The 27,807-nt window shown below is 43.8% G+C and overlaps 1 protein-coding gene across 1 annotated transcript; it reads right to left on the bottom strand.

Annotated features, from left to right (window-relative positions):
* Positions 1-49: 49 nt before the first annotated feature.
* On the bottom strand, positions 50-27,807 carry HSDL2 (hydroxysteroid dehydrogenase like 2). The gene is made up of 11 exons (XM_060268913.1): positions 27,603-27,807; positions 22,872-23,035; positions 21,427-21,525; positions 21,059-21,173; positions 12,972-13,075; positions 9,572-9,670; positions 5,295-5,489; positions 4,365-4,436; positions 3,415-3,636; positions 2,174-2,302; positions 50-402 (listed from the first exon to the last, which is right to left on the bottom strand). The coding sequence occupies exons 1-11, from the start codon at positions 27,617-27,619 to the stop codon at positions 290-292; spliced, it is 1,329 nt and encodes a 442-aa protein (XP_060124896.1). The 5' UTR covers positions 27,620-27,807; the 3' UTR covers positions 50-289.

The raw sequence follows: 27,807 nt of genomic DNA, 5'->3' as shown, positions 1-27,807 counted from the left end.
GAGCAAATGTCCTTCTGCAAATTTATGGTGAATTGATTCTTTGGGGGGAGGGGGAATACGTGTTCCACGCTAATCTAGATGCACTTCCTATGAAATACACCCCACTTTAATCACTAGGATTTTCATTCCAAGTGAACAAAGTTACAAATTGGTGCAGTTATTCCCACAAAATGTCATATATTCAGGAAGTTATAGATTAAGAGTATTTTAAACAAGAGCAAGGATTAGTTATCTTGAACAGCAAGGTAACTGCATATTTATTGAAAGTTCAACGTGACACCATAAACCGTCACAGTTTGGCATTAAACTGACCCATCAGTCTTTCCAACTTGATTGCTAAGGTCATGTCACCCTTAATTGCCAGCTTTCCAGACATGAAAGCCAGGGTTGGCTTTAGTTTGCCTGAAAAGAGAGAGAAAAAATGTTTAAGGCACCACAAAAAGTTGCAAACTGCAGCGTTTCTGCCATGTTTTTCAGTTAAGCAACCTCTCTACTCTTAAGACCAACAATGACATGGATAGCTTTAAATGTGATGTTGCCACCTCCTGTTTTCATAAAAAACGTACGACATTACAGGTAACTCTTGTTTTAGGCATGGCCGATATGTTTGCAATTTCGCACAGCGCTGAACCCGGAAGTGACCCAGAAACGTCATAAAGACATCACTGAAATGTTTGAATAAAGTTTTGTTTTTAAAAAAGAACTATGCTGAAATGGCAAAGTTAACAGCTAAAACAAGAGAACCTAACAATGTCTGGTTTGTGGAGGAATGGAAGCCTTTCTCGGACTACTTAAGGAAATGGTACTGTACGATGAATTCACAAGCAGGATTTGAATTATGAGCAACAGAAGAAAAAAAGAGAATATAGTATTGTTTTTATGGTATAAGAGATAGAAGGTAGGGTGCAGCAGAAGGAGAGAAATAAAACCACCATGGAAAATGAGGTGTGGAGTAAAACAAAAATAGAGAGATATACATTTATTATGTATATTAAACAGCAGAAAAGTTAATAAAAACAATTATTTTTAAAGAAAGACGTCACTGAAATGTCACTAAAAGGACGGAATGGGGAACAGAGCTTTTTCAATGGGTTTCCGATTTCACGCAAGTGCACAATGACCCGGAATGTAACCCCCGTGCAAACGGGAAGTTGCCTATATTCTCATTCCAGGCAAGTAACTATAGGGTCACATGCGTGGTGAAGAAGCAAGATCATGTCTGTATGACAGTCACACATTGTATGCAACGCACATGTGCCATGGCCCAGTTCAGACCTCCTGGACCCAGTTCAAACCTCCTGCTACACAATGACTGCCCGTCCAACAGGTAGACCGGTAGATGTGGTAGATCACTGGTACATCACAGCCCCCCTCCCCCAAAAAGAGGCTCTGCACCCCCCCCCCCAAAATCGGGACTTTCCTGCTCCCTAAAAGAAGCTCAACAACTTTGACCTGAATCCCCCAAAAGGGGGTAGATCACTGCCAGTTTTTAACTCTGCAAGTAGATCGCAGTCTCTTGGGAGTTGGCCACCCCTGGTGTAGGATATGCACCAGAGAAGAAAGTGCTCGCGTTTAGGCTGTGGGTTGTCTTGGGAGTTGTAAGCAGGAAGGAAAGGCTTCAGTCCACTTCCAACTTTGGTTGGAGTAAAGTGCTCACTTGCTGCTTTCTGTGCTGCATAGACCTCCCCACACCTCATGGATTCTTGTGTACTTTTTACATGAGAGGAAGCTCCTGTGAGCTCAGTGAAACTTAGTAAACATGCATTTGATTAAATTGCACCAGCCCTGATGATCTGCTACTAACTTTACGCGGGGCGGGGGGAGCAGGTTTGTTGTAAAATGGTGGTGGTGAAATGGTGGAGAACTTGTTGGCGTCCCAGATGTGGAATATTTCCACCAACACTCTTCTCTGCTAGCTCACTTCTAACGCTTCCCATAAACTTCCTTCCCTATCTACAATCAGAAAAGAAGGTCCTGGACATATAGGAGACTTTGCTAGCGGTTTCTTCTCAAAGGGTAGAATAAAGAAACTGGAATGAAATATGTAATTCTACATGCTCCTGGAAATTTAACAAATGCAAGCAGAAACATTTAAGATTAGCAAAAGTCCAATGGAATAGCTAAACACGAATACATTTGGCTAAATGAAAGGACAGTTGTTCCCAATACCTACCTGAAAACATTTTTACAAAGTCAGTGCTGGACATGCTCATAACCACATCAACTTTTCCTGGTGGTTCTCCGCTTCCTACACTGCCACCTTTGTTCTTAAGATCAATATACCACGTTCCTCCTCCTTCACCTAACACAAGAGTAATGCCAAAATTATGCCACATAAAATTAGACACATTCGTTTCTAAGCTGAACACATGTCCGATAAGGAGCAAGAGCCAATTAAGTCTTTCCAAGAGTTAATGATCCACTGAAATCAGCAACTGGAAGTCCAATGATTTCAGTGGGTCTTTCCAGAGTATGACTAATGTTGGATACCACCCTTTGAAGTTTAAAATCAGTTTCATTATAACCTTTTACAGTGGTACCTCTGGTTACAAACTTAATTCGTTCCAGAGGTCCATTCTTAACCTGAAACCGTTCTTAACCTGAGGCGTGCTTTCAGTAATGGGGCCTCCCGCTGCCACCGCGCCGCCAGCACGCGACTTCCGCTCACATCCCGGGGCAAAGTTCGCTATCAGGAGCATCTACTTCCGGGTTAGCGGAGCTCGTTACCCAAAGTGTTTGTAAGGAGGACGGTACGTAACCCGAGGTTCCACTGTAATGACATTTCTTTCCCTTAACAACGGCACTATGCTCCCCAGCTTATTCTAACCACTAGAGAAGAAGATTGGCTAGTACCTTCAAGAACAGTAGCACACCTGGTAGTAAACAAAACTTTTGTCCCATTCATCACAAATGACTTTTGCTCAATTTTGGCATAATCACTGTTTTGTTGTAACAACCACATCCCTATTTTTTATGCAGATGCCCAACCTCTTTCTCCGTGTGTCCATGTGAACATTCACAAATAAAACATACCTGTGTGTGTGTGTTGAGTATATATGAAAAGACATATTTGTCTTTTCAAAATATTTCAGACAGCACCGAGTGTGAATTATTTGAAAATTGCCACCACTATAAAGGTGTTTTGGCATCTTTTCTGCAAAGTACATGTGCTGGTAGTATTGAATGCAGGCCTCTTGCCTAAGCAGTGATTGATCCTAGGCCAGGCATCCCCAAACTGCGGCCCTCCAGATGTTTTGGCCTACAACTCCCATGATCCCTAGCTAGCAGGACCAGTGGTCGGGGAAGATGGGAATTGTAGTCCAAAACATCTGGAGGGCCGAAGTTTGGGGATGCCTGTCCTAGGCCCATCCAACATAACTTCAGTAACTCTTAACTAGGTATAAAGATTCTTACCAGATAATTCAAACCGATAAATTCCTTGAGTTGCCTTTACAACTTCATCAGTGATTGCACCTTTTATAATTTTAAAAGTTTCTGCTACAGGCCCCACTGATTTCTCTGCAGCAAAATGCACATGAAGCTTTCCTCTGTCAGGTCCTTCAAGTCTATTTTTGTCAGGACCTTCATGCTTGGGAAGGTCTTGCTTTCTTCCTTCTCTGAAGGTTGGAGAAGCTCCTGTAGGACGAACATTGACCAATGGAGTCAATAGTTACCATAGTGTGCACTCAGTAACTCATATCAAACAAGGAGAAAAAGGTTGGCGGTCATGAGCACTAAAGCTGGGAAAATACTGGAGAAGGTGTCATAGCTCGGGGGTAGGGGATATGTATCATATGCAGGTCTCAAGTTCATTCCACAGCAAAAATGACCAATCAGTGAGCTTTTCCCTTGATGTGATGGAATTCAAGAAAAGAGACATTTAACTGCATATTTCTATAATTGCAGGGAATGCTAAATAAGTAACTCTGTCTAGTTGAATATGACCTCCCAGCCTCTTTGTAGGGTTGTAATGTGCCTCGGAATTAAAACAAACAAACAAACAAACAAACAAACAAACAAACAAACAGAAAAGTGTACTGGGGAAGGGGAACATTTGTAAGCTTGAAATGAAAGAAAATTGTTATAAAAGTATGGATTTTAAAAAATTGGCACCTATCTTTTCTTTATGTAGAGCTGTGGCTGCAATTTTCATCTTACACAATGTGAGTGAAATATACAACCTCTGTGGTTCGTGAAGCCCTGTCAATGCTGAAATTAACAATGGGCACTTCTGTTCTATTTGCTTGGCACGGAAAGGTCTGCAGCCGGGAAAACTGTTCAGGTGGAGTGTAAGAGGCTTAGTTCTGGCCTCCGATTTTAGGCCCAACAACATCTGGGTGGGGTGGAGGCAATTATGTGCTCACCTTGTGCTTCCATTTTCATTGCTAGTGTTTCGGGATCCACGTCTAAGAAGAAGTCTGGTAGCAAAGGATGACCTAAAAACAGAGTGAAACAATAAATGAAAAAGTCAGTATTTTGTATGGCAGCATAACCCTATGCAGTTAAATAGATGTAAATGAAAGACTGAGGGCATCTCCACACCTTAGTTATTGGTGTTTCCTAGCACAACTGAAGCACAACCATGAAGACAGACTTATGACTTTCCATTATACGTAAGATAGCAGAGTACACTTACTATGTCATAAATGGGATATCTGGAAACACTTAATACACTCATGCTATTGCAAGCACAAAATACATGGTTTACGGCTATATATTTGTAGACCGGCAAATACGAATGCAATTTCATAGAATCATAGAACGTAGAGTTGGAAGAGACCACAAGGGCCATCCAGTCCAACCCCCAGCCGAGCAGGAAACACCATCAAAGCATTCTTGACATATGCCTGTCAAGCCTCTGCTTAAAGACCTCCAAAGAAGGAGACTCCACCACACTCCTTAGTAGCAAATTCCACTGCCGAACAGCTTACTGTCAGGAAGTTCTTCCTAATGTTTAGGTGGAATCTTCTTTCTTGTAGTTTGAATCCATTGCTCCGTGTCCGCTTCTCTGGAGCAGCAGAAAACAAACTTTCTCCCTCCTCTATATGACATCCTTTTATATATTTGAACATGGCTATCATATCACCCCTTAACCTTCTCTTCTCCAGGCTAAACATACCCAGCTCCCTAAGCCGTTCCTCATAAGGCATCGTTTCCAGGCCTTTGACCATTTTGGTTGCCCTCCTCTGGACACGTTCCAGCTTGTCAGTATCCTTCTTGAACTGTGGTGCCCAGAACTGGACACAGTACTCCAGGTGAGGTCTGACCAGAGCAAGAAAATAAATCTAGATTACCTGGGGCAACCGCATATACATCAAAATTCTGAATTCCTTCTTCTCTCAATAAAGTTTCATCAATGACGAAGTTTCCGGTGAAAGTTTTGGGCTTTGTTAAAATGCAGTATGCGGCATCTGCTAGTATATCTGTTTTCCTGCACTGTTTCTCTACACCAGCTCCTCCCAGCATATCCATTGCAGAGGTATATATAGCTAAAGACACACACAAAGGAGAGGATAAGTTAGCAATTATTTGCTGCATCATGCAACTAGATGGCCTATACGGACTCTTCCAAGTGTATGGTTCTAGACCAGGGGTCGGCAATCTAAGTCCCATGGGCCGGAAGTGGCCCACAGAGGCCATTTAACTGGCCCCCGAGCTGCCCCCGAAGCCACCAGCTGGGCAGGCCCCCACGTGCTGTGCTAAACCGCCGTGCCGTGCGGAATCTCTTCCACGGCTCCGGAAATCACTTCTGTGCATGCCCAGACGCCAAAAATTGCATCTCCACATCTGTGGCGCCAGAAATTGCTTCTGCGCATGCCCAGGCACCAAAAATTGCGCCTGCGCAGTCACGATTTTCGGCATCTTGGCCTGGGCAGAAGCGATTTCCAGCGCCACAGACATGCGCAGACACAATTTCCGGCATCACACTGTGCTGGTCCGGCCCACAGAGGATCTCTGCTGGAGTGATCCGGCCCATGCCCAGTAAGCCTTGCCGACCCCTGTTCTAGATTTGATACCACCATGTCCTTGGTTGTATCAATACAAATGGTCTTATAAGAATTGTCATTCCCTTTTCACATCTTACATTTTTAGGTATCACCCAATATGTCAAGTGAGGATGCAAGAAACTCATTTGCATGCTCAGGTTATCATGGAGGTACACAGGTCAGATGGCACCAACCTCAAACATGGGTAATATTAAAGAGGCTTTGCAGGATTTGAATGTTGGATTTTTTGAATAGTCAAGTTACTTTAGAGCAGGTCTAATGTAAATACTGTCTGTTTAAGAGAAAAAGGTGCTGGTGTTTCTGTTAATTGCTCACAGGCGTGGGCTCTGCTTTTTGTATATAAGGCTCTGCCAGAAAGCCTTCTGTATCTCTTAGTTAGATCTTTCAGTTTGATTCATCTCTAAGTAGATCACTCCCTCAGTTGTTCTCAGTTTAAGAGATTCCTTAGTTGAATCTTAGTATGAGAGTTGCTTGGTTATAATGCTAATTTGCTGTTAATTCTTGGGTAGTTTAATGGGAGTTTTGTGGGAGGATTGGAAAGTGGGTAGATAACATTGCTAAGAGAGAAAGCATTTATCTTTAGTTTAAAGTCTCTTTAGAGTCAGTTTGTTTTTCAGTTAAAGAAACCCAATCGTTTGTATTTTCATCTGCATACTTCTACAAGTGTGCAGCTAGTAAGGGGTTTCATATAAGGGAAATAATACCCTACACTCTTGGTGGTGTTTTCTTAGCCAGGTCAACTTCTGACTGCATATACTCTGCGTGAAGCGTACTTTAAAGGGCCGCTGTAAAACTGGGATATATGATTTAGGTTAAGCAGGTTTCAATACCCAGTTTTCTCCAATATTATTCTTATCATATATATTATTTCTCATGGTTAAACCTTGTTTTCAAAACCCTGATTAACAGCTAACTTCTGCTTTGCGTTTCATTAAAATCTGGCAGTTAACAAATAGTCAGGCTACCAGCCTTTAGCCCATGAATAATAGTAGTGTTTCTCAAACTTGGGTCTCCAACTGGTTTTGGACTACAACTCCCATCATCCCTAGCTAGCAAGACCAATGGTCAGGGATGGTAGTAACTGTAATCCAAAAACAGCTGGAGACACAAGTTTAGGAAACACTGATCTATAGCACTGTCTACCAAAGGACTTTAGTTCAGGGGTCAGCAAACTGTTTCAGCAGGGGGCCGGTCCACTGTCCCTCAGACCTTGTGGGGGGTCGGACTATATTTTGAAGAAAAATATATATGAACGAATTCCTATGCCCTACAAATAACCCAGAGATGCATTTTAAATAAAAGGACAGATTCTCATGTAAAAACAGACCGTTTGCGGGTCGGATTTAGAATGTGATTGGGCCGGATCCAGCCCCGGGCCTTGGTTTGCCTACCCATGCTTTAGATATCTGAGGTGGTGGAAGGATCGGTAAAGATTTAAAGTTTATAAAATCTTGAAGTCTAGCAATTGCAGATAATGGGCCAGAAATGTTTAATATGGAACTGTCACATTCTCTCTCTCTGACCTTGTTCACACATAATGCTAAGCCAAACAACTACTTAATGAGAACCAGCAAGTGTTCAGGTACAGAGAGGCAATATTGTGGTTGCTTCACTCCTCCTCTGATACGGCTGCTAGTGGCGATACCTGGAGCCAAGCCATGTGCAAATGCAGACACATGGCAGCCACTATTTTCACTCTGGGTACTCAAAAGCTTACAGTATAGTCATACCTCGGTTTACGACCGCAATTTGTTCTGGGGAGCCAGTCGCTCCTCGAGTTCGCTGTAAACCGAGGGGCTCTTCTGCACGTGCACGAAGCGCCGATAGAGCGCTTCTGTGCATGCGCACGCTGCACATATTGCTTCTGCGCATCCGCGCACCGCGGAACCCTGATGTAAACACTTCTGGGTCCGCAGCGATTGCAAACTGATCGGTCGCAAAGGGAGGCGGTCGCAAACCGAGGTATGACTGTACTTGTTCTCACTAAGCCATAGTTTAGCTTAGCATTAGGTGTGAACCAGCACACACCCATCCTTCTCTTTACATATGTATTAACTGGGCTGCAATTAGGTCTTTGTGGTAAGAGCTAACTGAAACTATGCAGCAAAATATGAATTTCTGAGAATATCAAGTATAAAAATTATCCCCTCACCACCCATAGCAGACTTCTGTCTGAATTTACATAATAATTATGTAATATAATAATAATTATGAAAGCGCTCTCTGCTGAACATAGGGACATTATATTCACACAAAAATGTCACCCCAGGGAAATTATAAGGAAAGGTAATCTTCCTGTGACTGCGTTGGTCCCTCTCCACCTCATCCTGATGGCAGATGTGTAAATTTCCCCAGTTAAGTGTTAAAATAAGGGGCTAGTTAAGAGAAGAGTAGGAACACAAGTTCAGATCTGCTCTTCCGGTTCTGTAATAATACAGGTTTGTCACAAGATAGTGAACAAAATTAGATTTAGATATGATGCAGTGGTAAAGTACATCTGTTAAGCAAATATGATGAACTCCTTACCAAATGGGTATACTGTGCATATAAGGGACGTGGGTGGTGCTGTGGTCTAAACCACTGAGTCTCTTGGGCGTGCCAATCAGAAGGTCGGCGGTTCGAATCCCCGCAACGGAGTGAGCTCCCGTTGCTCTGGCCCAACTCCTGCCAACCTAGCAGTTTGAAAGCACGCCAGTGCAAGTAGATAAATAGGTACCGCTGTGGCGGGAAGGTAAACGGCATTTCTGGGCGCTCTGGCTTCCGTCATGGTGTTCTGTTGCGCCAGAAGCGGTTTAGTCATGCTGGCCACATGACGCAGAAAGCTGTCTGTAGACAAACGCTGGCTCCCTCAGCCTGAAGCAAGATGAGCGCCGCAAACTCCATAGTCAACTTTGACTGGACTTAACCATCCAGGGGTCCTTTACCTTTTACTGTGCATATATATTCTGAAGAAGTGTGCATGCACACGAAAGCTCATACCCAAATAAAAACTTAGTTGGTCTTTAAGGTGCTACTGAAGGAATTTTTTTTTATTTTACTTCGATCCAGACCAACACGGCTACCTACCTGTAACCTGTGCATATACTGTTAACCTAAAGGCTTTGATCCTGCGTGCACTTAGTTGAGAGTAGGTTCCACTGGAGTTGATGGAATATGTTCCCAAGTAAACATGCATAGAATTGGGATGCATCTCAAATAAATAACTATTTTGAAAAGGGTTCATTTCAGCGTATCAGCTTTTTAGTGTCAGATGGCAGCAGATCAAGCCAGAGCAGCTGTTCTCAAACTTTCTAGCCCCAGAACCCAGCTGGGAGGGTTGAAAATTACTAAGTCCCATCAGTCACAAAAATGACAGTGTAGGGGCACCATCAAAAACAATGTAGATAATTATTATTATTATTATTTAAAAAAACCGTATGCTTCAGAAGTCTTGAATATTGAAGAGAAATTGTGTATACACTTTAAAACAAATGCAAGGCATCATATTCTCTGAACACACTGAAATAAGAATGAAGCTCAGACAACCCACCAAAAACATTACATATTTTAAAAGATATATAAACCTGTTTGAGGCCATAACGCATTGACTGCAACTTCTCCTCTAAATTCTTCTGCCATTCCCAGCACGCACATGGACATTCCATATTTAGAAATTGTATAGGCTAGAATAAGATGGAAAACTAGATTTAGACATCAAAAATGTTTCCTCCTATATGCAGTACGTATTGTTCCTATTTCAGAGGGAAACCCTTGCAGTTGGATAGAGGACTGCATTTGGTTGGCTATTAAGGGAAACAGAATGCTGATGTAGAGCAAGGTTTCCATGATGTTCTTATCTAAAATACGGTTGTTGTTTTAAAGCAGTTTCACAATCTGAATGTTGTAAACAGAGCAATTATCTCATTGTCCGACACTGCATTGTGTGAAAGGGACAATGGGACATCTTGCGTCAAAGAGCATCACGGAAACCCTAGTTTTGTAAGTGGTGTTAGAAGGTTGTCGCTAATATCTGGGCTTGATGTACAATGAGGGAGAAGGGGCTGTAGTTTAGCAGAATAGCACATTTTTCGCATGCAGAAGGCTCTTATTTAAAAGGATCAGGCAGAAGGTTGTTATAAGAATTTTAAGGTCTCAGATATAGAATAAACATTCATAAATGCACACATATCTAAATATATGAACCATGTGTCTGAAATAGTATGGAAGAACAATCCTGGACCCATTTTGACTCTCCCAATGACCTCAAATATTCCTCTGCAGTAAGGGAGGCAAATGGGGAAAGCCTTCCCATTGACTTTTTGCTTGCAAATCCCATCTTAGGGGTGTTTCTGGGTATGAATAGGGTGAGCCTGTGACCTGGATTCAGGAACTAAAGTACCGTATTAAGCATCACAAAAGAATGGCCAGACTGCCCAGGTAATGCAATCAGTGACCATAATCCTGGCAGACAGGATTTCTACTGTAGGCCACCTCTTCTGCTGTAGACCACATCCTTCTGTGATGTATGTATGATGTTTTAGGGGGGGTAGTCTTGGGCTACAGGGTGGGCAATTTCAAAAGCCTATATAAGGGTTTGCACACCATTGTTCAGAGTTCTCCTCCCTCCTGTGTGTGGTGATTGGGGACCCTGTTGCAACAGTTAATTTCCTTTAATAAAGATCAGGCTTACTAGCCGAGCCGCTTTGCTTCTCAATATACTCTGGTTGGCCTCTTGTTTTCTGCTACCAATAGGGAACCCATTTAAGGACTCTATATGGGCTCCGGAATACCCCATAAGGGAAAGGGAGCAGTTCTTTCCTTATAATGGTTGAAGGGAAAGATTATCTGCCCAAGACCTAGGGAAGCTGCTGCCAGTTAGAACTGGCATTACTGTACTAGGTGAAATGGACAAATAAGTCAGATAGCTTCCTTTGCCTCCCTCACCCCAATGAGAATCTCTTTCCTACCTTTGTATCTAATGCATGATCCCTCCTCCCCACCCCCCGCCATCCCTTATCTCACATTTCTGCCTCATTTCATGTATTGATAGCAATAACCCTCCTATAGTGAAGGAGCTGAGAAATTGCTTTCTGAAGTAGCTTAAATCGGATTAAAATTTAAAACAAACACAGGAACCGCTTGAGTGCCAAGGGCCACCAGTTGGCCATTCCTGTTGCACCTGAGCACCTGATTGAGAAATAAAGCTTGCCTTTGACAACGGGTGGACGCGGGTGGCGCTGTAGTCTAAACCACTGAGCCTAGGGCTTGCCGATCATAGGGTCAGTGGTTTGAATCCCTGTGATGGGGTGAGCTCCCCAACTGCTAGGTTGGCAGGTCCCTGCTCCTGCCAACCTAGCAGTTCGAAAGCACATCAAAGTGCAAGTAGATAAATAGGTACCGCTCCGGCGGGAAGGTAAACGGCGTTTCCGTGCGCTGCTCTGGATTGCCAGAAGCAGCTTAGCCATGCTGGCCACATGACCCGGAAGCTGTACGCTGGCTCCCTCGGCTTATAAAGTGAGATGAGTGCCACAACCCTAGAGTTGTCCGCGACTGGACATAATGGTCAGGGGTCCCTTTACCTTTGACATCCAGCCATGGCCTAGGAATTATTTCTGGGGAACCCTAAATTAGGCTGGGGGGCATGTTTCTCCAGTGACATAAATACAAGGAATGTAAGGTGTGACTATATTAGAACTCTCTAAGGGCTATTTGGGAATTAAGTAGGAAAGCTGTTGATGTGAACACAAGGTACAACGGTTTAAAGAATATTTCCCCACAAATTTTCAGGATGCAAGTACAGTGGTACCTTGGTTCTCAAACGCCTTGGTACTCAAACAACTTGGAACCCAAACACTGCAAACCCAGAAGCAAGCGTCCTGGTTTGTGAACCTTTTTCGGAAGCTGAACATGTTCCGTTTTGAGTTCCACACTTCTGTTTTGAGTGTTACACTGAGGTCTGTTTGTTTTTGTTATTTAGTTTGCGTTTTTGCGGCTTTTTTGTTTTGATTTTGTGACTGTGCGGAACCCAGTTCAGCTACTGATTGATTGTGTGACTGCAGTACATTGTTTACTGCTTTCATTTTATGGATCAATGGTCTCGTTGGATAGTAAAATTCATGTCAAATGGCTGTTTCAGGGGTTGTTTTTTAAAGTCTGGAACGGATTAATCCGTTTTGCATTACAGTGGTGCCTCGCAAGACGAATTTAATTCGTTCCAGGACTCAATTCGTCCTACGAAAAATTCGTCTTGTGAGTCACGGTTTCCCATAGGAATGCATTGAAACTTAATCAATGCGTTCCTATGGGCTCCGGGGGACTGGCAGCGGCATGGGACGGGGCTTCGGAGAAGCCCCGTCCCATGCCAGTGGTGCGTGGCGGTGCGGTGGCTGCCCCCGCCTGTCTTCCCCTTGGCTCGGGAAAGACAGGCGGGGGCAGCCACCGCACCGCCGGCATGGGACGGGGCTTCGGCTGTGTGTGAGGCCATGGGACGGGGCTTCGGCTGTGTGTGAGGCCATGGGACGGGGCTTCGGCTGTGCGCGGCAGTGCGGTGGCTGCCCCCGTCTGTCTTCCCCGGCTCCGTCCCCCCGGCAAAGGAAGATCAACTGTCAGCTTCCCGCGCTGACAGCTGATCTTCCTTTGCCGCCTTCCCGCGCTACATTCTATGGCCCCGCTTCGCAAGACGAAGCGGCGGCCATAGAAAACCTCGCCATCTTGCGAGTCCCTCGCGCAATGCAAAACTCTTTCATCTTGCAAGTTTTTCGTTGCACAAGGCATTCGTCTTGCGAGGTACCACTGTACTTTCTATGGGAAACTGCGTCTTGGTTTTCGAATGCTTTGGTTTTGGAATGGACTTCCAGAACGGATTAAGTTTGAGAACCAAGGTACCATTGTAGAGGGAAAGAAGGGGTAGAAGAGAGGCAGCCTTAACACTTCGTTGAGTTTGGAAGAATTTCAATATAAATGAGCATTTAAAACCATACTTACCACAGTGATTTTTGAACCAGATAGGGTTTAGGTTAATCGGTGGGCTGATATTGAGGATATGGCCAATCTTACTCTTTTTCAAATAAGGGAGGCATATTTTAGATCTGGAGAAGCAAATAAACACAAGGGGATAGAGTCAGATTTGCTTATACTTATAGCATGAGGTCTGGTCAGATTTTGGTTTTCGTGTGTTTTACTCACACACACACCCGGCCCTTTCATATACAGTCTGGGACTTACAGAAGGCATAATTTTTTATTATGTTTCCATCCCACTTATGAATTAAATTAAATTAATAATAAATAAAACACCCAGAAGTCAATCACTATGAAGGTTATTAATAAGAGAGGTGGGTGTGTTTAAACTCTCTGCTGTTAAACCCAATCAGATTTCAAAGGGCATAACTTTGGGCTCAATAATTCTCTCCAGAAATAAGGTTTTGTTTTTGTTTTTTTAAAAAAGTAATTAAAAAAGGGGGGGAGCTTCATACACATTTCTGAGCCATGTACCAAGATAAAGTATCTGGCTGCAACCCAGTTAATGGCTGGTAGTATGAAATAACTTGAAGGAGACAGTAAACAAGGACTGGACAGAGGCTTTTGACCCATTTTTGCAAAAAAAAAAAAAAAAACCACCAAAACCTCCAACTTTAAATGTGTTTATTTACTTTAACAGGAAACAGGTACATGCCTTCTGTTTTGCAAGCAAAGGGCATATCAACATTTGAAATCATAATTACACAACAAGTAAGAAAAATTGTAGAGAGAAAACCTAACTCATCAAATATTATTTTAACGAAAGTACTAAACTGCTACACACTGTATGAATGACTAGCTAGTATTGAAGATGAAACACCAAACTTCAGTGCCTAATTGGTAAATTAGAAAGTAATATCTATAATATCTCTGGCTGCACCATGTCATTTGGTTTCATTTTACTCTAGGAGGCAGTAAGAGTGGTTGCTGACTTTCCAGTAACACCGTTTTAACTCCACCTACGATAGCTTAAGTGCTGTAAAATTATTTATCAGCGGTACATGCCAGAACTTCCTGAGTCACTTCTTCACCAAGGTCTCATTGTTTCTGGCCACTATCAAGTTACTCCCACTCTTCTCATTTCTACAGCGTCCAATATTAACAGCCAAACCAAAGACAAACACTCAGTGGCTGGAATGGAATGGAGGGCAGCAGCCTCATTGATAGCAACTACTTTCGGGATGCGGGTGGCGCTGTGGGTTAAACCACAGGGCCTAAGGCTTGCTGATCAGAAGGTCGGCAGTTCGAATCCCCACGACGGGGTGAGCTCCCGTTGCTCGGTTCCTGCTCCTGCCTACCTAGCAGTTCGAAAGCAGGTCAAAGTGCAAGTAGATAAATAGGTACCGCTACAACGGGAAGGTAAACGGCATTTCCGTGTGCTGCTCTGGTTCACCAGAAGCGGCTTTGTCATGCTGGCCACATAACCCGGAAGCGGTCTGCGGACAAACGCCAGCTCCCTCGGCCAGTAAAGCGAGATGAGCACCACAACCCCAGAGTCGTCCACGACTGGACCTAATGCTCAGGGGTCTCTGTACCTTTACCTCTCTTTTTCCCCCAATACCCTTTGATTAGTTTGCAACCCTACCACCAATGTAAGAAATCAGACAATGCAACTCCATTTTGGGTCCCAAAGTCCCCGTTTTGTCTGAAAACATTAGCTGGCATGGTCCAGAAAGTTAGGGAAGAATGTGTTTGCAGTGCCACTGACCCACAACAGAAGTGGAAAAGGCAGTGACGGTGACCCATCCTCTAAGAACCCATGCCAAACTTGGGTCTTCAACTGTTTTTTGGACTACAATTCCCATCATCTCTAGCTAGTAGGACCAGTGGTCAGCAATGATGGGAATTGTAGTTCAAAGACAGGAGGAGGCCCAAGTTTGGGAAACCCTGCTCTAGGGGCTGGCCTGAAAGTCTTTGGATCCACTAATGCCTGATCTTCCTTTCTGCTCCCTAAGACAAGGCAACTATATGCCACTTACCAATTGGCTAAGGAGAGCACAAAGTTATTGAGCACCAAGTGTAACACACGGAGTAAAGCACATTACTATTGCCTCCTGCGTTTCAGACAGAGCGTATGGAAAATGTATCATTCGTTCTTGCTCAGCTCTCAGTTTCTCTCCTATGCCAACTTTTGCAATCTCTCTCCACCCTTTGCAAACACTGAATCATCACAACCCTCTCTCTTCTTGCCCATCTCTACCCCTGCCTTCTGTTGCTCGGCAGGCTTAGCATTATGTGTGAACGGAGTCTGTACGTACACAGGATACCTCAGAAGCTTTGAACTGATGGAGCATGTTTGCATGTAGGAATAAGGCAGACTTTCTTACTATGGTTCGCCAGGAATGAGCAGTACAGTCGTATCTCCAAAGTCAAACGCCTTGCGAGTCGAATGTTTTGGCTACCAAATGTCGCAAACCCCGAAGTGAGTGTTCCGGTTTGGGAATGCTCTTTGGAACCTGAATGTCCAATGTGAGTTCCATGGCTTCTGATTGGCTGCAGGAGCTTCTTGCAGCCAATCGGAAGCCATGCCTTGGTTTCTGAACATTTTGGAAGTCGAACGGACTTCCAGAATGGATTCTGTTCAACTTCTGAGGTACGACTGTATATGAGTGTCATGCTGTCTAATTGCTCCAGCTTCACTCTTCCCTTGGTGAGAACAAGATCAACAAACCAGGAAGCCTCAGCCTCACGCTACATCCAAACCAGCGATTGTGGTTTATCGTGCCCTAACAATGAGAATGTGATCACTACCCAACTTGAAGTCATGGTTTGCCATCGGTTTGCTGGTTGTGGCTTCTTAGAGAGCAACCAGCCACCCATCTCTGGTTCAGACTTTATGCAAAGCCACAGTTTCTTGCTTTGTTTACTTCACTTACACCTGGAGAGCAGCAAAGCAGAAGTGGTCAGGCAGGCAGCGTCAAATCATGTTGCTCTTTCCAGATAAACCACAAAAAGCTGGAAGTCCTGGCTTATTGTTATGTGCAAATGCAGCCACAGTCAAAACAGTATCAAATTACTCTCTTTGCAAGGCACTTCTCTCAATAACTCAAATACCGGTAGCTATTTTCCTCATTTAATGTATTGTAAAATTAAGAGCAAAAACCTCTAAGATATTCCCCATAAATGAAAATTGGAACTATCAAAACTGCCTGCAGATATTGGTCAGAGATAATGCTACCAAGCAAATAAATAATATACTGAGAAAAATATCTCTCCCACCAAGAAACCAGTGGATCCAATGCAGCTTTAAGCATACAGTCATACCTTGGTTTAAGTATGCCTCGGTTTGAGTATTTTCAGTTTAAGTACTCCGTGGACCTGTTTGGAACGGATTAATCCACTTTCCATTACTTTCAATGGAAAAGTTCGCTTCAGGTTAAGTATGCTTCAGTTTATGAACAAACTTCCGGAACCAATTACACCCATGCTTCGGGTTAAGTACGCTTCAGGTTGAGTACTCCGCGGACCCGTCTGGAACGGATTAATCCACTTTCCATTACTTTCAGTGGGAAAGTTCGCTTCGGGTTAAGTACGCTTCAGGTTAAGTACAGACTTCCGGAACCAATTGTGTTTGTAAACCGAGGTACCACTGTATCATCAAAACATTCATCCACATGTTATACTGTCAAAGCCATTTGCTTTCCTGGAGAATTTTGCATGAAGTTCTCTTTTAAAGAAATACATGTTTACAGCTATAAAGGCACATTTTAATGCAACGTAGTTAAAAAGCTGAGCAGGGTTAGTAAAAGATATGCCCTGAGCTTCTAGGATTTCTAGTCGATTAATGAATTTAAGCCAGGGGTGATCTTAATAATTTAAAGTGTCAAGACACAGCCCTAGGGTAAGAGTAATAAGACACAAGAGTTTGCTGATGACTGCTTCAATGGAATGTTTCAAGATTGAGCTTTGAGACGGCTCTGCTGTCTGAGCAAATTCCCACAAAAGGAATACTGAAATTCATGGAACAAGTTCTCCATTTAGCATGTCAGTTTTGGATGCCAGTTAAAACTGTCAGATATATCCTCATGATGAAACATACTGTGTCTACGTGGCTTCGTTTCCCCACAACCAACTACCTACTTCTCAGATTTCATTCCGATTTCATTAGGGTGGAAATGCTTTTTATCTCTGCAGATGCAGAACAGACAGACAAAAGCAGTTCTATAGGAGCTACAGGAATGCCTTTACAGACAACCCTTAGGCAAGTATTTTCAAGTTTATAAATGCTGTTAAGCCAGCAGTATACTGCAGAAGCAGTTTACAATGCAGCGATAATGATGACATGTATTTAGAAACCGATATAAAATTAAGAACATAAAAAAGAATTGAAAATGTCAGAGATCAGAAATGAACAGGAGGCACTGAACACTCGATCGAACAATATGGCTGTTGCACACTTAGCTTCCCTGCGCAAGGGATTCAGCCAGGTGTGGCCACACCCATATTTCAATCATGTGACATCATAATTGCGTCGTGTGAGTGCCAAGTGGGTGCCCCACCCACCTGCCAAATTCGGCTCGCAACGTCAATCCTGATAAGGATCTAGCCTAGGAAGCCAAAAGGAGTTCTCTATCCCTGGTTCTGGAAGCATAGCATGGAAGTAGACCAAACACCACAACAGAGGCCTTGGGACTAGAAGGCTGTTCCCTCAAAAATGTTTAGAAGTCCTGCTATGAGAGTTTACCTATTGTTCTCTCTCACTGTGAATAATGCCAGGCAGTAGCAGTATAATGTCCATTAACATCCAAGGGCTAAAAAGAATAGAGACATGGGATAAGCCACCACACAAGTTTCCTAACCCCTTTACCAAGGGACAGTCAATGTGGTGGCCTCCAGATGTTCTAGACTACAACTCCCATCATCCCCAACCATGCGCTGTGCTGGCTGAGGCCGATCGGATTTGTATTAGAGTGCAGCACCCGGAGTACCTGTATTAGAGTACAGCACAAGGAGAAGGGGACGACAGAGGACAAGATGGTTGGACAGTGTTCTCAAAGCTACCAACATGAGTCTGACCAAACTGCAGGAGGCAGTGGAAGACAGGAGTGCCTGGTGTGCTCTGGTCCATGGGGTCACGAAGAGTCGGACACGACTAAACAACTAAACAACAACAGCAGCAGCACCTAGAGAGCAATATGTTGGCTACCTGTGCCTTTCCTCTTCTGCAATAACAAAACTTGTATACAGTGGAACCTCGGTTTATGAACACCTCGGTTTATGAATTTTCGGTTTATGAACGCCGCGGACCCATCTGGAACGGATTGATTCATTTTCCATTACTTTCAATGGGAAAGTTCGCTTCAGTTTATGAACGCTTCAGTTTATGAACAGACTTCCGGAACCAATTGTGTTCATAAACCGAGGTACCACTGTATATATATATAGGGTCTGACACTTCTGTTTCTAGTGTATCTGAAGAAGTGTGCATGCACACGAAAGCTCATACCAAAATATAAACTTAGTTGGTCTTTAAGGTGCTACTGAAGGCATTTTTTTATTTTGCTTCGACTCAGACCAACACGGCTACCTACCTGTAACTAAAACTTGTAGCCCAACCTGATGCTCCAGAAAAGAGCATCTTTTTCAGGAGTAGCATCCCAGCGCTTGTGCAAGGAAGAGGGGGGACCTTGCTGCTTTCCCCAGTTCAGTTGGACTTGGTCACAGTGATAAGACAACCACGACCAGGAGCAAAGGAGACACAGAGAGAGACTCAAGAGAAGCAAGGACACTGGGAGGGTAAATAAGTGTAAGGTGGGGCTCACTAGAACAGTATTAAATATCTAGTTGGATCTGAACCAGCCGCTAATTATACGACTAGCAAAACTGCCATCATCGTGACAGGTGGGTGCCTGTAGAGGAAGGTCTTGCAATGGTGCAAAATTAATAAATAATAATAATAATAATAATGTGCAAATGTACACACTGTTCCCCTATGTTAGGGCCTTTTCATTGTGCAGGGCTTTGCTCACTGCAGTTATGTCTCCAACTGAGCACTTTGTCATTTCCCCATGGGAAGAAAAGTAACCATCCATGGTTGTTGTTTTTTTAAATGCAAGACAGTATACAAGAGGGTACTTGGGGACACTGTGTGGTAGTGACTAGTAGTCACTGCCCTTGGCGACCCCAGCTATTGAGAATCCAGTCTGATCCTATCTGCACAGCTGCCCCCAGGGTTTTGCTTCTTGGCCACTGTGGAGTGTGACAGATTGTTGAGAACTTGCCTATGAGAGCGCATTTAAATTAGGAGAGGGGTGGGAGGACCCAAAGACACTAACTGCTCTTATATCCACTATGGTAGCACTCTTTGAATACCCTTTTCCTTCCTCCTTGCTAACACACAAACATTCTGAGCTGGGCAAAGCGAAAGAAAACGAGGGACATTTTACGATGCCAAATTGTGTCTGCCGGCTGAGCATCGCCTCTGAGAGTCCAGAAAGGCCTGTGTTACTGGATATACGGCAGTTATCAAAAGAAAGCGGGTGGGGCTGCTGAAAGGCTCGACTTGCGCAAGGTCCCCTCTTACGGCACAAGCCTCTGTGCTGCTCCCGCTGAGCCAAGGGAACAGCAGCAGGCCTGGGAAGGCGTTTTCTGCACAAGCCCAAGGAAAAGAGCAAGGCAGAAGGAAGATCAACAAATGAAGCAAGACAAAGAAGATAAGAAAAATATCCTTGGTACAAGTTAAGTTCTTAAAGCAAAGGATTTAAGACTCTCTAGGGCTGCGATTACCCAATCATGGAGTATGACCTCTGTACTAGAAACTGGTAACTTCCACAGTATATCTTTGAAAGTAATCACTGCCATTTATTTATTTATTTTAAAATCAAGCAAATTACTACACTTCATGGTGGGTACGGAAGAGAAATGAGAGGAGTTTCAGCAAATGGCCAAAAAACTAGACCAATTTGTATAGGTAAGGCTTTTTACTTTTAATGCCTCTAAGACCACCAGATACAGCCGTACCTTGGAAGTCAAACGTCTTGCCAGTCAAACGTTTTGGCTCCTGAATGTTGCAAACCTGGAAGTGAGTGTTCTGGTTTGCGAATGTTCTTTGGAACTCGAACGTCTGTCACATCTTCTGCGGCTTTCGATTGGCTGCAGGAGCTTCCTGCAGCCAATCGGAAGTTGCGCTTTGGTTCCTGAATGTTTTGGAAGTCGAACAGACTTCTGGAACAGATTCCGTTTGACTTCCGAGGTACCACTGTACTGTTGTTCCTAGTCGCCACATTCGGACTTCTAATTACCCATGCAGAATTTGGCTGGATTCATTATACGAATTTAAGGTCTCAAATATATAAAATAAATGTTCATAAATGTACCAGGCAACGTATACATAAATATATAAACCACATGTCTGAAAACAGTACTGTATAGGAAATCAGTCCTGAAATCATTTTGATTCTCTCAAATTGACTTCAAATGTTACGAAATGGGAAAACAAATCCTATCTTAAGGGCATATCTGTGTATGAATAGGGTGAATCTGTGACCTGGATTCAGGATCTGAGTATTTACCATCACAAAAGAGTAAAAGCAATCAGTGACCATTATAAGATACCCTGGCCAACAGGATTTCTGCTGTAGACCGCCTCCTTCTGTGATGTATGTGATGTATGTATGATGTTTCAGGGGGGTGGTCTTGGGCTACAGGGTGGGCAATTTCAAAAGCAATATAAGAGCTTGCACACCAATGTTCTGGGTCCCTCCTCCCTCCTGCATGTGGTTGTGAGCACCCTGTTGCAACAATTAATAAAGATCAGGCTTACTAGCTGCTTTGCTTCTCAATATTCTATGGTTGGCCTCTGTTATTTTCTTCTACCGATAGCGAACCTACATAAGGGCTCTATATGGGCTCTTGGGTACCCCATAAGGGAAAAGGAGCAGGTTTTTCTTATAACAATTAACAAAATCAGAATCTTTCTCTCTAAAAGGTCAACAGACTCTAAAGCTTCCAGGATCGTATTTTGCCCACAATGTCTCCAATTTGATTCAGTGAACGAAGAATTACTGAGTATACAGAGCTATTTTTAAAGATTCGTTATCCACAAAAACTTACGTGAGATAGGTTCCTCTTGTGTTGGCACTCATCATTAGGTCCACTTTTTTTGTAGGCGTTTCCAGTGTGCCAGTTAAAGAGATAGCACTTGCGTTGTTCACAAGAACATCGATCCCTGATTTTTAAAAAATAAGCCATTTACACATCATAAAGGCCAACCATTTAAAACAACATGCTAATTATTACACAATGATTAGCCACTTTGAAGGTTGGGGTTTTTAAAAAATATTCAAGCAGGTATACAATTTTTTTTACAAAATAAATAATTATTTAAAGCAATTTTTTTGTTAGTGAATTAAAAAAAAAGACTTTTAAACTGTGTAATTAGTGATTACTACACTCGCCATAAGCTTCAGAATTTAATTTACCTCCAAATTTCTGTACAGCCTGATCCACTGCATCGACAATTTGCTCTTCTTCTCTGACATTGACAATGCATGCTAAAGCCTTTCCTCCAGCTGCTTCAACTGCAAAAGAAGGGCATCACTTAGGTCAAAGAATAGCATACACGAACTAACGGTAAATCAATTACAGGATTATTAAGCAAAGCAATCATGAATTCTCTAAAATTTGAAGGCCACATCTAGGACTGATTTTAGGACTGCAGAGACAGAACTTGGGCTGTACAGCGGTACCTCGGAAGTTGAACGGAATCTGTTCCAGAAGTCCGTTTGACTTCAAAAACGTTTGGAAACCAAGGCGTGGCTTCCGATTGGCTGCAGGAAGCTCCTGCAGCAAATCGGAAGCCGCGGAAGCTGCGTCAGACGTTCTAGTTCCAAAGAACGTTCGCAAACTATAACACTCACTTCCAGGTTTGCGGCGTTCGGGAGCCAAAACATTTGACTCATAAGGTGTTCGGGATCCAAGGTACGACTGTATATGGACAAAATGCTCAACTATGGTTTAGGTGTTTCAAGAAGGAGCTGCAGTGAGAGCATTGGGCTCACACTCCTGCCTTCTTTGCCAGCACAACTACGAGTTCAGAAGCACCCACTGCTCTTTCAACATAACCACAGCTGAGTGTTACACCCGAACCCAGAGCTGAGTATAAATTGAACTATGGTTAGCTGAAACAAGCCAGATTCATAAACTATTGTTTCGACAACCCACAGGTAGAAGTAACCACAATTTGTGTTCAGGTGGCAAGGCAAGCTGGAGTTCTACAATGGAAGCGGAAGCTTCTGAACTGTTCCTCATGGCTGTGCCAGAGAAGGGGAGAGTAAGCCACCCGAGCCTCACCCCAGCTTATTTTTGTAATGTCAGCTTATTTATACACACTTGACTTTGCTACAATCTCAGTCAGTGGAAAGCTGGAAGAAGGTCTTCTCTTGAGTGGCTCTCTTCATATGGCATCACCTCCCTTCTGAAGCATCAATGCTTAAAAACGTATCCATGTACACAAGCTCTCTCTGATGCTTACAGCCAGGGAACTTAATTTATGGTGCCCCTTCGGTCATCACGTACATTTTTTGCATTCCATTCTGGTACTATCATTTTATTGTTTTGATATGTACACCGCCTTGCGATGGATTGTAACAGACAACAGAAAATACAGTAAAGAGTTCCAAAAGCACTATTCTAGCCCAGGGAAAATAAAATGGCCTTCCTCCCCATTTCAAGAATAAACCAGAGCATACAAAGAACCCTTGCTGCCTCCATATACTCTGTAAATGTAAGCAGAAGAATGGAAAAGAGTGCTCTCTGCATGTGAATAGGGCCATGGCAAGGTTAGCTACTGGATGCAGCTCTCAAAGGTTGCAGCAGATGGTGGAGCTCAGATCATAATCTATGCACCTCTCTCTTTCAAGCTTACTTTCTTCTGCAGCAGTGTAGATAGTTCCTGGAAGTGTGCGATGCGGCACTCCAGTCTTGGCAGCTATCACAATATTTGCCCCATCCTTGGCTGCCTTCAAGGCTATCGCTTTTCCAATCCCACGGCTTGCACCCGTGATAAAGAGAGTGCATCCTGCCAACCTCCTAAAAATAAGTGATAAGACAAACAGTTATCTTTTAACATAGTGGGGGTAAATAGAAGAAAATGTAGGATTAGAATCACCTGAAATTAGCGAAGACCTGAAATTCAGTGGAAAACACGCTCTTAAATTCTATTAACTAAAAACCACAAATAACATGACTATCGCTATACACAGTAATTTACCCAGGCTGGATCTACACAGCTATAAAAAACGCTATATGGGGGGGGGCATTCTAAAAGCTCACAATGAAAATTATCACTGACTTTGGATTTCAACTAGTGTAGCTGAGTCCCCAGTGCATTCTATTTTGCATACATTGATTCAACTTGCATGACTGAGTTTATACAATTTGTTTTAACTGCTGCCTGGTAAGAAAATGATGACATTGTCCAATACAATTCCGATCTTGCCCCCACTCTATACTTTTCTCAAAGTCACCAAGCACGGGAATGCCACCAGGTACCCTCCTCTTCTGTCAACTGAACTTCATCCCAACTGTGGCATCTAAGGCTCACACACGAAGCAATGAAGCTGCCTTAAACCAAGTTAGACCATTGGCCCATCAAGGTCAGTCATGTCCCTTTCTGAAGATGCCAGGGACTGAAACTTGGATCTTCTGCATGCAAAGCACGAACTCTAGCCAGTGGTGGAGAAAGGGGTGGGGTGGGGGGTATGGTTCGTCCCAGGTGTCATCACATGAGTTTTTTTTAAAAAATGGGCTCACAGAACTTTTTAGGAGTGATGTGGTGGCTTTGATGCCTGCAGGTTCCGCGCTGCCTGAAACATCAGTGTGGGACTTGCATCTGCCCTACTGCCTCTCAGCCACCCTACAGCTGAAGGGGAGGCGTCGGAGAGGCTCCAAGGGTCGGAGAGGCTCACTCCACGCCCATGGGCGGATCGCCCCGCCCCCGGCTGCAGGACACGCCCCCCACACCAGGCACCTGAGCTGCTACGGTAGTTACGCCGCTGGCTCTACCACTTCGCCATTGTCACCTTCAGACAAGTAGATTGCCTATGGCTGCCTGACCCACATGTGAAATGAAGCAAACTTTCTATTATTATTATTATTATTCACAAATCAGAAAACACATACTTCTTTCAGCTCCTGGAAATAACAACCAAATCATGAATGAAAGATTAAAAGAAAGCTGCAATTCCTAAGCATGATCACTTGAAAGTGAACTCCATCAAAATCAGCTGGAATTATTTCAGAGAACATATACGGTACTTGGGATGAGAGCACTAACATGAAATATACCATTATTGCTCTCTCAGAAATCTAAAGCTCACACTGCAAAAGTGTACTTTGTCCCTTTTGTGCAATCTCAATATTTTTTCCTGGTGCCTCCACTTTGACTCATAGTGTGATGGCATTTGTTCATTCAATCCAATGCCTCCCAGACACAATACTGTTTAACACCTCTTTAGAGCAGCAGCTTTGCCAGTATATAGAGGCAATGGGGTTATTCAATTAGAGTTCTTACCATGTTGGAGTTATTTAATTTCCATTATCTTGGATGCACAGCAATTCATTTCCCCATTTGTCTGAACTGGGGTTTAATTGATTCCAGTGCCCTTTTAGTGAAACCCTCCCATTAAAACACACATACACAAAAAGGGGTGGGGAGTTTAAAACACCACAGGACATCCCACCCTTTTATTACGGGAGAATAAATGCAACACGGCATGAGAGAGGGAGGCAATTGACCTTCCAAGTAAGTAATTTTAGTTCTTAACGTATTCACTTGACCGAGCAGAACCACACTTCCGTTTTCAAAAAATGGCAAATGGTCTGAGAAAATTAGTCTCATCCTTACTGCATGTCTCCAAACTGAAGTAATTTTTTATCTCTGTTATCGGTATGTAGCAATCCAGAAGTCCAGCAATGGGAGCAGGCAATTAACAGATTTAATTTGCCCTGTTGAAATTCTACTGGCAGCTCAAGTCTGGATTCTGCAACCATACAGATGACTACAAGCTGCAACAGCAGAGCTACCTGCAACAATTTGCAATGTGGACAAAGCAAGCCACAACAGGATTCAATCTGTGTTCCACACTAAACTCGTAAACTTTATGAATGCAGATCACTTGAACTGATAGCTGCTGCTCTTCTTTGAAAAATAAATCATATGCAATGAGCTCCTTCAGTCGATTAAGGCCACATACTGCTCTATCTTCTCACAATTTTTGCAAGCTGGAATCTTTATAGTCCAAGTGAGGGCAAGACTCCTTATGGCAGGGGTAGCCTATGGCAGGGGTAGCCAAGATGGTGCCCTCCAGATATTGTTGGATTACAACACCCACCATCCCTGGCCATTGGGCCACGCTGAGCAGAGCAGATGGGATTCGAAGCCCATCATAATGGGGGGGACGGGACAGACTTGTACCACACATATTTACACACAGCAGTGGGCAAACAGACTGCAAAGATTAAATTCTGGAAATCTTTTTCTTATGCTGCATAACACATCTGTAGGATAACTACTGTGAGATCTGAAATAGCTATGTGTCATGTGTTTAGAGCTCTTAAGTAAAATGAGTGCTACACTGGACTTGTTATACTTCATAAGGAAGCTCACATAGATAAGAGAGAAAAATTAATTCCTTAATCACAGAGGAAGAGGAAGAGGAAGAGGAAGAGGAAGAAGAAGAAGAAGTGCAATGAGTTTCAAATAAACTCTTCAAGAAGGGGAAATCAAGTACAGTGGTACCTCTACTTATGAATGTGATCCATTTCGGGGTGCCGTTCGCACCCCAAAAAGTCTGTAAGTAGAGTGCCGCTACTGCGTGTGTGCGCAGATCGCTTCTGTGCGTGTGGCAAACCCGGAAGTAAACACGTTCGTCGCATTCGTAACCTGAAAAGTCGCAATGTGAGGCAAACGTAACACGAGGTATGACTGTAGTTTCGCATAAAAACTGCTTGGGACAATTTTTCTGCAACAATACACCTAAACAGTGACACTTTACATTGTTGCGTGTTGCATGTTACTTAAATGAGATGGTGCAACACAAACTTCTAAATACAATTATGCTGTAGATTTATATAACTGCATGACAACACCTGCTGTTTTAGCAATGGCCTCTTTCTTAATCACCCCTAGTACAAGAACACACCTTTCCACCTGCTGGGACACACAGTGGTGTTGACTGTTTGGTGACGCTGCCCACAAAAACCTCAAAATCTCTTTTCCGATTCAGATTCTGACTGCATCAGTATACAGTGGTACCTCTACTTACGGACATGTTCTGTTCCGGGATGCGAAAAGTCCATAAGTAGAGCGCCGCTTCTGCGTGTGTGCATGACGCAATAGAGTGCTTCTGCGCATGTGTGAAGCGTGCAGAACTCTTCTGTGCATGCAGCGAAACCCGGAAGTATACACTTTCGAGTTTGTCACGTTCGCAACCCAATAATCCGCAAAATGAACCTAACACAACTAGAGGTATGACTGTATATGTAAACAAGTGATTTGTTTATTTATTGCCCCATGCACTCCTTTAGATTTAGCCGAACCTCATTGGCCGACTTGCTATCCAGTTTGGAGAAACCACTTCAAACCTCTCCACACTTCTGGAAAACCCACCACTGCGAATAGTACCATGTCATCTTACTAACATTTGGCTACCTGTGAAACTATGAAAGGTTTGCATTGCTGTTTGCAGTATGGAAGCAAGGAGGGTGGCATGCTGCTGACGAAGGTCAGGCACACAAGGTCAGGCACATGTTACAGACAGAGGCCACCTGCTTGGCTCTGCGTCCTCTCTCTCTTTCCTCCCGAAGAGGAGCCAGGGTAAACTGCCGCTGGTTTAGCAGTTGTCAAGTTTCGAGCCTCTGCCCCCCTCAACCATGTCTTTCAACAATGGCTTGACCTGTAGGTCCAGGAGCATCTGTTTTGCCCCGTCTCTGACCTGACCAGCCCAGCTGTGGAAATGCCAATTTGGGGTTGCCACCTTTGATCTGGCAAAATACTGGGCAGGGCAAGTTGGTGGACTGTATTATTATTATTGTTATTCCCATTTCTGGGAAAGCTCAGTCGGTACAGCACTAGACTCTTAATCTCAGGGTTATGGGTTTGAGCTCCACATTGGGCAAAAGATTCCTGCATTGCTAAATGCATAGCTGTCAACTTTTCCCTTTTTAAAAGGGAAATTCCCTTATTCCGAATAGGATTCCTCGCGAGGAAAGGGAAAAGTTGACAGCTATAGCTAAATGACCCTTGGGAAAAATGACCCTTGTGCTCCCTTTCCAAACTCTAGTTCTACGATTCATGACAATGAATTGCAGCCTAACAGGACGGCACACACACATGAATTTGTACACCTGTTAAATGCATGACCTTTCACACAAACTTTTTCAAACACATGCATTTGGAGAAGATCCCTAACTTTGCAAAGAGAAAGGGAGACAGAGAGAGAAGACCTGCAATACAGGACAAAACGGCTATCAATACAGGACGCAGCATTTTGCATTGAAATACGGGGCAAATTCTGCATTATACAGGACAGGCCGGGGGGGCGACCCTAACTGGGGGGCGTCCTACTGGCAAGAGCGGGAGCCGCTCGCAGCTTACCCTGTGTTGGGCAGCATGGCCGGGTCCGGAGGAGGAGCGGGGGTGGGGTGGGGGTCCTCTGGGCAGGTGGCAAGCCCGGGCGGGACGGCGCCTTGGTGCCTCGCACGGCCGCTCAGGGGTCGCAGCTCCTCGCTCGGAACGCTCAGCGGCGGAGCAAAGGGCGCAACAATCAATCGCGCCAGCTCACTCCGCCCCGCCCTTGTTC

This window comes from Zootoca vivipara, chromosome 16, assembly GCF_963506605.1.
Source record: "Zootoca vivipara chromosome 16, rZooViv1.1, whole genome shotgun sequence".
In the NCBI taxonomy this organism is placed as follows: Eukaryota; Metazoa; Chordata; class Lepidosauria; order Squamata; family Lacertidae; genus Zootoca; species Zootoca vivipara.
This window is presented reverse-complemented; position numbering and strand designations above follow the sequence as displayed.